We start from the raw sequence: 12866 nt of genomic DNA, 5'->3' as shown, positions 1-12866 counted from the left end.
ATTTCCAGCATCCTTGTCCTGGGCTGGGTGCAGGCGCACGCACACGCGCGCACACACACACACACACACACACACACAACCACTTGGACACTTTTCAAACTGGAGCTTTTCCCCTCAATTTTGTCAGCGAGATTAAGGGCTCATGCCTGTCAAGATAAACGACACTGCTGGGGTTTCTAATTAAGAGCATGAGTCATCCTCTCCAGCAGCCAGGTGGAAACTCTCTTGTTCATGGAGGCCTGGTGGACAGCCTGGAGGCGGAGGCCGGTGTTCTCACCAACAGAAAGATCTTAAATTTCAAATTTCCAAAGGGAAGATTTTCAGCTTCTGCTGCCCATGTGCGGTGAGCTGAACGTATGCTCCCCCAAACTTACCAGGTGAAGGCCTGAATCCCGGGGGATGGCGTTAGGAGGCAGGGCCCGCAATGGGATTAGTGTCCGCGGAGAAGCACCGTTCCAGAGCCATCTCCCCCTCCACCACGAGAGGACATGGCGAGCAGGCAGCCCCCTGCAAGAACCCTGAGCTCGGATGGCCAGCCTCCAGAACTGCGGGAAACCGAGGTTGGGTGGTAAGCCCCAGCCTGCGGCGTTCTGCTCCGGCAGCCGACCGGACGCTGCAGAAGCTTGCCCTCGAGTCCAGACGGCTCCTGAGACGCACAGAACACGGTGGGTACCAGAGGCCATCGGTTCTGCTCGGAACCTGCAGCCTCCAAAGCGCGTAATCCTGATCTGGCTCCTTCTGGAAACTAAAGGAGCCGCCTGCCCTGGACCCCGCCATGGGCCTGTGGGCTCGGCAGGCACAGGGCCCAGTGGCCAAGGCAGCGCACTGTGCCGATGGGTCTCTTCTCTCCCTAGACGGACCAGAAGCCACTATGCCAGCTTTATGAGGAGATATTTTAAACCCCAGGGAGGTGGGCTCTAACGTGAGCTGAAGGTCGACGCGTCACAGACTGAGCCACCCAGGGGCCCCTCTGCCTGGTCTAATGAGCAACACTCACCGAGGCCCCTGGCTTCTCGGAGGCGGTGCCCCCCCCCCCGGGCCCCGGCTCTTCCTTCATCCCTGCAAGGATGGGAACCGAGAAGGTGGCAGGAGGGGCATGAAGACCAGAGGGAGGAGAGGACCCCTCACTCAGGAACCGTGGACAAGGGCAACCAGGCGGTGAAACGCCACAGGCACTCGGGAGCCATACGGGCCAGATTCCGAACAGGGAGAGGATCTTGGGGCTGAAGGGCGAATCCGGATCTAGACTCGAGGCTGACAAGCGCCTGGATTATTCGTGCCCGCCTCGTCATCGGGAGCCCCACGCCAGGGCCTGAGACCTCGCTGGCCCTGCTCGCAGCGGCCAGAGCCTACAGAGGCCTAAGGAACACGCGAGCTTTCTTCACGGCGCCAGCACGTGAGCCCGTGGGAGGCTGCACGTGAGCGTGTTTCCACGTGGTTCGACAGATCCGTGTCCCAGCCACGTAACACCACGGCAGTAAGTGCTCCACACCTTTAAAAGGAGGACACATTTGGGGCGCCTGGGGGGTGCGGTCAGTTGACTGACTCTTGGTTTCAGCTCAGGTCATGATCCCAGGGTCATGAGATCGAGCCCCACATCCAGCTCACGCGCTCGACGGGGAGCCTGCCTGAGATTCTCCCTCCCTCTACCCCCCACCACGCTGCCTCTCTCAAATAAATAAGTCTTTAAAAAATAACAATTTAGAAAGGACACGTTTGCGAAGTAACACCCGTGGAGATCGACCTTGTTCAGCAAGCAGGCGTCTCTCTCTCTCTCTCTGAAGTGACCACCACACCAGCGTGAAGATGGCCGAGCAAGAGCCGCTCCACTGGGAGGACCGTCCTTCGTGCTCCCTGGGAAGATTCTGGTCTCAGAGCCAAGGCTGGTGCCTTCATGAAGGATCCGTGCTCTCCGACATTCACCTTGGACGAGCGACGCAACCACGCGGGACTGCCACCCCGGGAGGAGCCTCCCCCGTTCCCCATCAGGGGCGGACACAGCCGGGGCCGCCCCTTACCGTCCTCATGCTGCCCGCACACATTCCGATCCTAAACTCGGTTTACCTAACCATCTAAAGACTGGAGCTTCCTCTGTGCTGTGGACACACGTTCCCAAGACCCATGTGGAATTTTAACACAAAGATTTTTAATCCAGTTTAAAAAATCCTTAAAACAGTCTTCCTTTCAAAACATGAAGTTGATTTGGGGTTTTCCTGTTATTGTAATAAATTAGGGAAAACTGTATCTTGGAATTGTTGAGGAAAAAGATAATGTACTAGTTTTCCTGTAACAATCAAAAAACTTGGTTGTCAAAGAGTTAACAGGGACATCAACCTAGAAATTTCAGTGAACAAATGCTAATGCAGATAAAATATAAATTCTTTATATACACGTACGAACGACCACGACCATGACATCTAAACAGTGATTTTAATGAGCTGTGTGTACCTGAATAAGGACTGCAAACCAAGACTATAAAATTAAGGCAGCTGCTTTATTTTGAACAAGGAACTGGCATAAGCAACTCTGAGTACCCCCCCCCCTCCCGTAAGGGGAGAGCCCGCCCCCGACAGCACTTCCCACCCAGTTTTGGGAGAAAAGCGTCGTCTTCTTTCCGGCCGGTCCTGTCGTCCCCCGTGACACCTGCTTACGAGGCAGGCACCGCAGGGCGGACACCTGCTCACAGCCGAGGAAGCAGGTCGGAGGGCGCAGCCTGGCGCTTCAACACGCGGGCCGGGACTCCCATTCGGGCGGACCTTGAATTAGGTGAGATGAACGTGCTCTGTCCACAGTCCCAGAGTTGCTTCCACGGAAAAATCACTTTTATAATAAAGCTCCTTTCATTAAGCACAGCGATCCCACAATCTTGCCAGGAGAGCTCGCCAGCCCCACGTCTACGACGGAGAGGAGGAGGAAGGGCGGGTCTCCGCCGCGATCGGCCGACGCCGCTACGCTGTCTGCGCCAAGAACCGCACGTACTGCCCCCGGGCCTCCAGGTGGTCGGCGGGCCGGGTGTACGCCGTCCACACGGGGTCGCCCACAAACAGCCGCATGGCCTTCACGTAGTTCTGGAACAGACGCGCCGGGACGTTCAGCGGCTGCCGAGACGCGGCCGGCTGGGCGCCCCCCCCCCCCCCCGCACACGCAGCTGCGCGCCGCCCGCGGAGACGGCACGACCCCCCGGGGGCCAGCAGCCCCCGCGCTCGCACAGCCAGCCTCTGCGCGGGGTGCGGGGCTGAACCCCTCCGTAACCCGCCGTCTGCGGGCGGCGCGCAGCCAACCCCGCCGCGGTGCGGCCTCGACTCCGCAGGGCCGTGAGCGCTGCACACCCCGCAGGACGGCATGGCCGCGGCCTCACGCCTGAATCCCGCCTGAATGCCGTTCCCGCTCCCGCGGCTCGACGCCCTCATGAGCTGACGCGCGCGGCGAGGGCACGACGCGCGGACCCGCACCACCCGCGGCGCAAGAGCGCGGACGAACGCCTCGCCGCCGGCCGGCCCAGCCGGGGGAAACGAGGGCGCCCGCCCCGACCCGGCCCCGTGCACAGGCCGCATACGAGTGACACGCGCGCTACCTTGTCGTCCAGCGTGAAGCGGTGATAGATCCCCGCGGGGAGAGTTATCATGTCGCCCTTCTCCATGAAGATGCGGATCCACTGGTCCTCCGCGTCTCGCACGTCGAAGTAGCCGCTGCCGTCCAGGACGTAGCGGATCTCGTCATCCAGGTGCAAGTGCTCCTCGTAGAACATCTTAATCTGGGCGGCGGGGACAGGACGTCTCAGGCGCACCCGGCGCCCGCCCGGCCCAGCGCGGCCCGAGCCCCGAGGCCGGGTTCTCTGCGGCCCACCGGACACCCGACGACCAGGGCCGGGACGCGGGGCGCTCGAGCAACTTCAGAAGCCCGCACGCGAGCGAGCGCTTACACCCACCTCCGCGGCCGGCAACCTTCTCGGTCCTCCCCGTGACCCTCGAGGGAGCGGGGCCCACACGGGCCGGGCACCTGCCCAACGGCACGCAGCCTAGCTGCGCGGTCAACACGCCACCACGTCCGGACTCCTGCTCCCTTCCTGCCGCGCAGGGCAGCCTCACGGGCCTCACCCGCACTGCAGTCGTCTCGCGCCTCACACGACACACGGTCGTCACAAAGATCACACCAGAAGGTCAGAAGCCCCGTGTACATCTGAGAAAGGCAGTCACCGTTTCCATAAACAAACACTTTCCATTTGTTTAAATCTTTCGTCTTCCAAAAAGTCCTTACCCCCCTAAAATGGATAAAAATACTCAAATCCGGAGAACAGTTGAAAGAATTTTACGTATATACCCCTGTACCCACACCAAGATGACATCATCGAACTGTCTCTACTCGCACTGTTAGCGTCTCCCCGCAGGCGGGTTTGAAGCTTTCCTTATACGTTTACACATTTCCGGAAAATCCATTAAATATGTGGAAAGTGGCCACTTACAATAAGAGCAGAGCACATTAACACCTGTCCTGAATGCTGGAGGCTGTGGTGACGCAGGCGTCACGGCCCCGAGGGGGAGCGATCCGGCCAGCTGCAGGTGCGCTGACTCGCACGCCCAGCAATCCCCTTCCCCGAACGGACCCCGCAGCTACGCCTCCAACCACACAGAGGCTCCTCTGTGCTGGAGTGTGAAATACTGGAAAGAACTCGGACGCCAGCGCCAGAGAGCCGCAGAGTCAACGACGTCTACGAGCACCGTCACAGCCGGACGCTGACACGACCCTGTCGACAGTCGGACCATGAGAACGGCGCGGCGAAGATACGGGAGGGGGTGGCCCTTCTGGCACCGTGAGACTCTAGAACTTTGTTATGTTTCTGTAATCCTAAACGAGGGAAGATGAGCGTGGGACGGAAAACCTACACCGCACTGACCTGAGTAACTTGTGACCGTGTCACTTCAACTCCGTCCTCAGTCTGAGAGAGGGACCTGCACACCGGCTCCCGCCACCTCAAGGGCCGCCGTCTGCGATGGGCGGGCGGAGCAGCCAGGCCGAAAGCACTGAGCGTGTAGCGAGGGAAACGAGTAAGTATGCGGACGGCCCAGGGGCCGGGGTCCTCGGTGGGATGAGAGAGGGGCACGCACTGAATGGGGGAGGGCGAGAGAAAGTCCTGTGGAGTTGACTGGAATGAGAGGCATCAGCTCAAACCGATTTCTCTCTCACACACGGAATTCACAGCCCCGTTGCCTGAAAGGACCTGGGGCAACGGCCCCCAGGAGCAACGAGGACTCCTGTCCAGGTTTCCAAGTACCAGTGACAGGTACCAAGAAGAGTGGCCGATTCCAGGGCCAGGTCAGGGCACGCGGAGGCGCCTGGCGCACGTGGACCCAGCGAGGACAAAGGTGCTCAGGACAATGGTGGGGATCTGGCAAGAGGACAGGAACCGGTTAGGCTCCTACTTGCTCCGTCTGGGGCAATCCGAACCTCAAAATTACTCGCTGGCCTGTAATCCATGCCCGCCATGATTCGAGGAAGACTCTATGAGCCCACACTGGTGTCCACAGAACGGAACGGGCAGCCTCTCCCCACAGAGGGGGGTCAATACTAGATGATAGCTAGAAGGTCACCATCCTTACCACCCTGAGAGCGGTGACGGATTCAGGCAGGAACCGTCCAGACTCACTGCAAACAGAGGGCAAGTTTGAGAAGAAACAGGGTGTTTGCAGACTCAAAGTAACCCTCCACAAATTTCTTCTTAGTTATGAGGGGGAAATAGTAACTTCACAATGAAAAACCTGACAACACAAACGTAACCAAGCTTCCGATCAGCCAGGAAGGGTCCTCTGACACACTGGCCTCCCAGCGGGGTGCACCGAGCAGACACAACACCTTCTGTGCAGGATTCCTGCCCAAAACGCATCCCTCGAATCCGATCATGAGGACACCCAACACAAACAACATAATTAGATAGTGAAGGTCTGTTGCAGAGAAACGAGAGAAAGAAGCCTGGATCAGCAAGGGAGTTTGTTTCCAGGAGAGAAGCTATTCTGGAGGACTAGGACGATGGAGAGAATACAATTACTAACGTTAACAGCACACGAGCCCCTTCGATGTAATAAGACAAAGCACTGCTGGGGCGCCTGGGTGGCTCAGTCAGTTGAACGTCCTTGATTTCTTTTTTCTTTTTTTTTTTTTTTAAGATTTTATTTATTTATTTGACAGAGAGAGACAGCCAGCGAGAGAGGGAACACAAGCAGGGGGAGTGGGAGAGAAAGAAGCAGGCTCCCAGCGGAGAAGCCCGATGTGGGGCTTGAACCCAGAACGCCGGGATCAAGCCCTGAGCGGAAGGAAGACGCTTAACGACTGCACCACCCAGGCGCCCCAGACGCCCTTGATTTCGGCTCCAGTCATGATCCTGGGTTGTGAGATCAAGCCCCACATAGGGTTCTGTGCTGACTGTGGAGCCTGCTTGAGATTCTCTCTCTCCTTCTCCCTTTGCCCCTACCGCTTGCTAAAAAAATAAAAAAATTTAAAAAAAAGACAAAAGCACTGCTAAGATGGGTAATCTAAAATTCATGGCAAAGCACATCGTTTGAATCCGAGAGAACTCCTGCCTCGTTAGGGCACTCGGTGAGAAATGACCCCATCCTGTAAGGTACTGCAACACTCGTGCTCTGACCGGCAGGAATAAGCTGACAGCAATCACACCACGCGTGAACGTTTACAGCGTCCGTGCTCTCGCACTGCTTTGGTGCTTACTTCAATTTGTTGGTACACCTGCCTGTTTCCTTTCTCGGAAACACACGCAGAAGACATCCAAGCTTACGGAAGAATAGTTTGGGTAGAGGGAGCCCTCGGTGACCTTCCCTAGATCCATCAGAGCACGGAGGTCACAGGATAAATGCCACCCTGAGCTCTGAGACAGAGGACACAGAGCCCCCTGGAGCGGGTAAACTGGTACAACACGCAACCGGTCATCCTGGCAAACTGTGGCAGGCTGAGTGTGCACCAGCTTGAAAGTGAAAAACTCCTGGGGTTTAAGGGGAGCCCCACAGTTCTGTCCCTTTTACAGTTAGAAACCCCACCAGGTTCTCATGATGAAGATCCCAGAAATATCCTTTCACGTTGCAGGCAATGGGAGGGGAAAGGAGCCATTTTTAACTACTTCCAGAACACCCTGCACACCAAAGGCCAGTACTCCCAGGGAACCAACCGTACCAGAGCCTTATCTGACTTGCGGGAAGGCCACCTCCAGCCCCCTCCAGCCTAAAGGGAGAAAGAAAAGGCCACAACAGAAGAACCAAGCCCACTCAAGACTAGACTGCACTGTAAGATCACAGGGCACTTCTCCCGCCGACAGGTGACTGCACGACAGGGGTCCAGAAGAGTAATAGTGAAGTTATTAAGGAAAATTTAAAGCTTTGGAAGAGCCGTGAGACACAGAATCTATATGAGGAAGAGTGCTTGGAGAAACAAAGACCCAGGGAGAAGAAAAACAAGGAAACCAGAGGAAACCAAACCCCTGGCACCAGCATCAGCAAACGGAAGTCCCACCCAGATAACACAAACCCTCACACCAAAGGCCGACTTGCCTTAGTTCCTCTTAACAGACACTACACTCTGGCTTTAACCAAAAATAACAGGCCGTGCTAAAAGTTAAGGAAAAATCCATCTCTAGAGACAAAGCAAGCATGAGAACCAGACAGGGACGTCACACACATTTCAGAAACTGAAGCCCAAGGTTACCTAGCAAGTAAGTGCTGGAGCCAGAATTTAGAGATCTTATTTATTTATTTGACAGAAAGAAAGAGAGCACAAGCAGGGCGAGCAGCAGGAAAAGGGAGAGGCAGGCCCCCCACTGAGCAGGGAGCCCAATGGGAAATTCGATCCCAGAACCCTGGGATCATGACCTGAGCCGAAGGCAGATGCTCAACCGACTGAGCCACCTAAGCACTCCAAGAAACCCACTTTAAAATAAAGACACAAATAGGTTAAAAGCAAACTTCTGGAGAAAGATACACCACGTTAACAGTAATCAAAAGAAAGCTCAGGGAGCTATATTAATTCTGGCAATGCAGACTTCAGAACAAGGAAAATCATCAGGGATAAAGATGGATATCATGTAATGACAAAATGGTCAAATCTCTAAGAGGACAGGACAATCTTGAACATGTATGCGCCTAACAACAGATGTCAAAATACCCAAGGCAAAAACTAACAGAATGAGAACACATAAATCAACCATTTTAGCTGGAGATTTCAACACCACCCATCCATAAACAAGTTCAGCTAGCAGAAAATCAGAAAGGAATAGCTGTGGAAAAGCACCACCAGTCAACATTCATAGAATGAGTCAACCAGCAACGGAATACACGTTCTTTTCAAGCTCACGTGGTGCATTCACTAAGATAAACTATGTTCTGGCCCATAAAACAGCTCAATATATTTACAAGGACTCAAGTCTTATAAAATATATCTCTGATTACAGTGGGATTAAATTGGAAGGCAATAAAAGTCTCTGGAAAAGTCCCCATATAATTGGAAACTAACCCATACAAAAAACCCACATAGGTCAAAGAAATCAAAAAGGAAATTAATCCGGAAGTATTCTGAACTGAATGAAAATGAAAATCATTCGAAATTTGTGTGATGCCACTAAAGCAGGACTTAGGGAAATCCACAGCACTAAACACCTACGTTAAAAAAAGAAGGCTGCAAGTCAGTGACCTCAGCAACCACGTTAAGAAATTAGAAGAAGGATGGCTCAGTCGGTTGAGCATCCAACTCCTGATTTCAGCTCAGGTTGTGATCTCAGGGTTGGGAGTTCCAGCCGCAGGTCTGGCTTCCTGCTTAGTAGGAAGTCTGCTTGGGATTCTCTCTTCCTTGCCTTCTGCCCCTCCCCCCCCACTTGCTTTCTCAAATAAAAATCTTTAAAAAAAGGAAAAAAGAAACAACAAAGAGAAGCTTATACTAATAGGAGTGAATATAACGATTCCCCTCTTCAAAGAATTTAGAGTTACCTTACCTTTTCTTCATAATTTGGTAGTTTATCCTTGCATATGGTTATTATGTCCATCCAGGAATAGTTTCTCTCTTTTCGGATCTTTTCTAATTCTGGATCATTCTCATATTTGTCCGCATCCAACTATTAATTAGAGTTTAAACAACAACAAAAAGGAGGTCACATTAACGCAAGGAAACAAAGAAATGTTCTTTCTGCATCTCCAACATGATTACACTCCAAATATATCTTCCAGTCCACTGTCAAGTGCAAACTAACCTTCCTTCCCCCCTTTCCCTACTTATCTGGAGGGTTTCCCCACCCTCCGTTACAGCTACTGAGTGCAGTTGTACTTAATCCCTGCCTCCCTTCTCCCCGGCAGTTCTTCCTGGGGGACTCTACATCCCCATTCCAGTCCCACTGACAGGAGCCCAGGTGAAACACCCATGGCCAAGACTGTCCAAGGTCACTAACCCCACCTCCACCCCAGTCCTGTTCCTCCAGCACCAATCTCCTGCAGGTCTAACCAATCTCCCTATGACATCCCTTTGGTCAGCTGTTTCCCTGGGCTGAAATGACTGATGCCTACAGATAAAACCCAAGTTCATTACACTGGGATGAGAGGCCTTCCATCAAGTGGCCCAGTTGCCTTTTCTACTCTGTCCCTATCATCTGTTTGTGTTTTTTTTTTTAATCTACATTCTAAACCAAATAGGATTTCCTACTCTCCAAAAGACGCTTCACATACCCACACCCTTGCTCCTGACAGCTTCCTACACCTAGAAATCTCCATCATTTTCATGCATCACAACCCTATCTATTCTTCAAAGTCCCATTCTAACATGTTTGTCATGAAGCACTCCCCTAGGACCCCAGCCAGAGTTAATCTGCACTCCTACGTCAAACTATTGGCAATGAATTTAGCATACCTTGCAGTATGCTGCAATAAAATGCACATTTTTAAAACCTTTTGATTTATTTATGGGAGAGAGAGAGCACAAGCAGGGGGAGGAGCAGGCAGGGGGAGAAGCGGGCTCCCTGCTCAGGGAGCCTGCTGCGGAGTTCAACCCCAGAACCCTGGAATCATGACCCGAGGCGAAGGCAGACGCTTAACCAACAGAGCCACCCAGGCGTCCCTTAAATGCACATTTTATCATAACTACTGAATGGCAAACTCCAGAATATCTTAAAGTACTTGTCATCAATACATTAATTTCTACAAAGATGACTCCCAAAACTATCAAATCCACCTCAGGATGTGCACAGCACTGCTCCACACTAGAACAATCTAACTTCAAATTGTGTGTATGAGACAGAGCTTTCGATCACTCTGCTGTGTCACTGGTAGCAGACGTGCAAAACTGCTCCATTTGTTCCCACTGATCAAGAACAGCTATTATGAAGGAAGTATATAAAAACACACAGGACACGAAAGCCACAGAGTAAACATTATTTACTTATTTATTTTTAAGTACACTCCATGCCCAACATGGGGCTTGAACTCATGACCCTGAGATCAAGAGTTGGATGCTCCACGGACTGGGCCAGCCGGACATCCCTAAACATAATTTAATTCTGACAGCCCTTTGACTTATCCAGGGCAGAACTAGAAGGTAGGAGGAACTGGGTCTGACCCCACAGAATAACTAAAAGATGCCTTTTAAAACATGGTATTTTATCCTTTGGTATTTTATCACATGGTATTTTATCACAAGTTGATCAATATCTCATTCTTCCTCTTAAAAAGCACAATGAAACCCCCAAAGGGCAGTAACTTGACTCTTCTGACTGGTTAGATTGCAGATAAATTGATTTTATGATAAAACAAAATTTATTTCCCTCTCATAATAGACATTATATACCATCTGATTGCCTCAAAGATGGTACTTTCCAGTACGTTAAGTGTTAAATCTTAGCCTGGGAAAAAGATAAATAATCTGTAAAAATTAACACAGGCCCCAATCAAAGGGTTTAGTAGAGAAGTCCTTTTAATGCCAAGGAAGCTAGCCGGGCTTCATTTCCGCCCACCGTGAAGGAAAGGAACCCTGTTTACAAGAGCCAGGAGGCCAGCAGGGGGAGCCCTTACACCCAGCATCAGCTGCAGACCAGCGGGAAAAGCCTCACCTAGCAGGTGGATGCCCCTTCACACCTGCAAGGAAGGTTTCCTGCGCCCAGCACAGCCCAGCTAACGAGAAGCCACTGCTCCGGCGGACTTGTTATAACAGCCCCCTCAACTCCACCCCCTCTTTTTAATAAAAGACTGTTTATTTTCATTTATTAGGGGAACTTGCCTATAGTTTTTGCTGTGGTTTGCGTATACTGGATTGCAATTCTCTGCTATTACTAAATAAACCCATTTTTGCTGGTGAAATAACTGGCAGCTTTCTAAGACTGTATTTATTTGAAACAGAGAGAGCACAAGCAGGGGCAGCAGGGGAGAGAGAGAAGCAGACTCCCCGCTGAGCAAGGAGCCCGACCTCGGCTGGATTCTAGGGCCCTGAGATCAACCTGAGATCACGACCTGAGCCCAAGGCCCACGCTTAACCGACTGAGCCGCCCGGGCGCCCGTGGCAGTTTGATCTCGAAAGTTTGCACTACCAGGGGCGCCCGGCTGGTTCAGTCGGTAGAGCCTGCACTGAGTTCAAGCCGCACGCTGGCTGTAGAGATCACTTAAAAATACGGGGGGGGGGGGGGGGGACTCTTTAAAAACAACAACAAAGTTAGCACTACTCAACCAGAGGCACCATGAAGACTGGCTCGCTTCTCCTCTAAGAGGGACCAGATGAGGTCTAAAGAGCTGTTGGGCTGGAACATTCTCTGAGCCGGTGTCACGGGGGAGAAGCGTGGGTCCAGGCAACCCGGGGTTCATTCCACTCTGGCCCCAGGTGGAGCACGCGCCGTGGGAGCAGACACCACAGCGGGCTCGGGCAGCTGGGGCCCTGCAGCCCGCGTGTGGTGAGGGCGGTTCCCCGCGAGGAGACCCTCCACCCCGCACCCCTGCGCGCACCTGCCGCCTGCGGGGGAGGACTGCGCACCTCACAGGACACCCACCGCACAGGGGTCCTGGGGAGGGTCTTCAAGGTCTCCCGCCCCGCTCTCGCCCCGTGTAGTCCACTAACAGCGCGCCCGGCGCACCCCGTCAGACCACAGACCCCAGGCAGGAGGCCACCTGGGGCGTCCGACTCCCGCCCTCGCCCGACTGCAGGGCACGCGCAGGACCGCCAGTACGCCGACGACGATAAGCATGCGCACGGCGCCCCGAGCGCCTAAAACCGCGCAAGCGCAGCATGCCCCGGAGGCGGGCCACCCGCCCCCCACTACTGAGCATGCGCACCCCTCCCAGGTCGCGATTCCCGGCGCCGCTACTGAGCATGTGCACTATGCCCCGGGCGTCGCCGACCATCCGGCCCTCCTACTGAGCATGAGCAGCACCTCTCCCCACCCCCCGGCCCTGTCCCGGCCGCGGTCCCCACTAGCTGCAAGTTGGGGCGTGCGGGGAGCACGGGGGACTCGGTGGGGGGGGGGGGACTGCCCCTGCCTACCTTCCAATAAAGAACCCCAAGCCGGCGCAGCTGCTCCAGGCCGACCGGGCGGCTGGGCTCGGCGCGGTGGGGCAGCCTCGGGTCGTCGGCGGACTCGTCCATGTACCAGGCCTGCACCATGGCCGAGCCGGTCTCCGCGAGCAAGCGCTGCACGCCCGCTCGCCCCCGCCCCAGACCCTGACCCTGACCCTGGCCGGCGCCTGCAGGAGGCGGCGGAAGAAACTCGGGCGAGCCGCGCGGGGAGGACCCTTATCCCGGGGCGGCCGGGCGGGGCGGGGCGGTGCTCCCGGCGGAGGGAGGGGCGAGACGGGAGGGCAGCTGCGGGGAGGAGGGGGCCAGCGCGCCCCGAGTGCTCGCGGGGC

At 54.4% G+C, this 12866-nt stretch overlaps 1 protein-coding gene across 1 annotated transcript; it reads right to left on the bottom strand.

Annotated features, from left to right (window-relative positions):
- Positions 1-2475: 2475 nt before the first annotated feature.
- On the bottom strand, positions 2476-12781 carry ADI1 (acireductone dioxygenase 1). The gene is made up of 4 exons (XM_026518095.4): positions 12505-12781; positions 8987-9106; positions 3575-3754; positions 2476-3068 (listed from the first exon to the last, which is right to left on the bottom strand). Exons 1-4 carry the CDS (start codon positions 12622-12624, stop codon positions 2949-2951), a joined length of 540 nt encoding a protein of 179 aa, XP_026373880.1. The 5' UTR covers positions 12625-12781; the 3' UTR covers positions 2476-2948.
- Between the last annotated feature and the right edge of the window lie 85 nt (positions 12782-12866).

This window comes from Ursus arctos, unplaced genomic scaffold (assembly GCF_023065955.2).
Source record: "Ursus arctos isolate Adak ecotype North America unplaced genomic scaffold, UrsArc2.0 scaffold_8, whole genome shotgun sequence".
NCBI classification, from domain to species: Eukaryota; Metazoa; Chordata; class Mammalia; order Carnivora; family Ursidae; genus Ursus; species Ursus arctos.
This window is presented reverse-complemented; position numbering and strand designations above follow the sequence as displayed.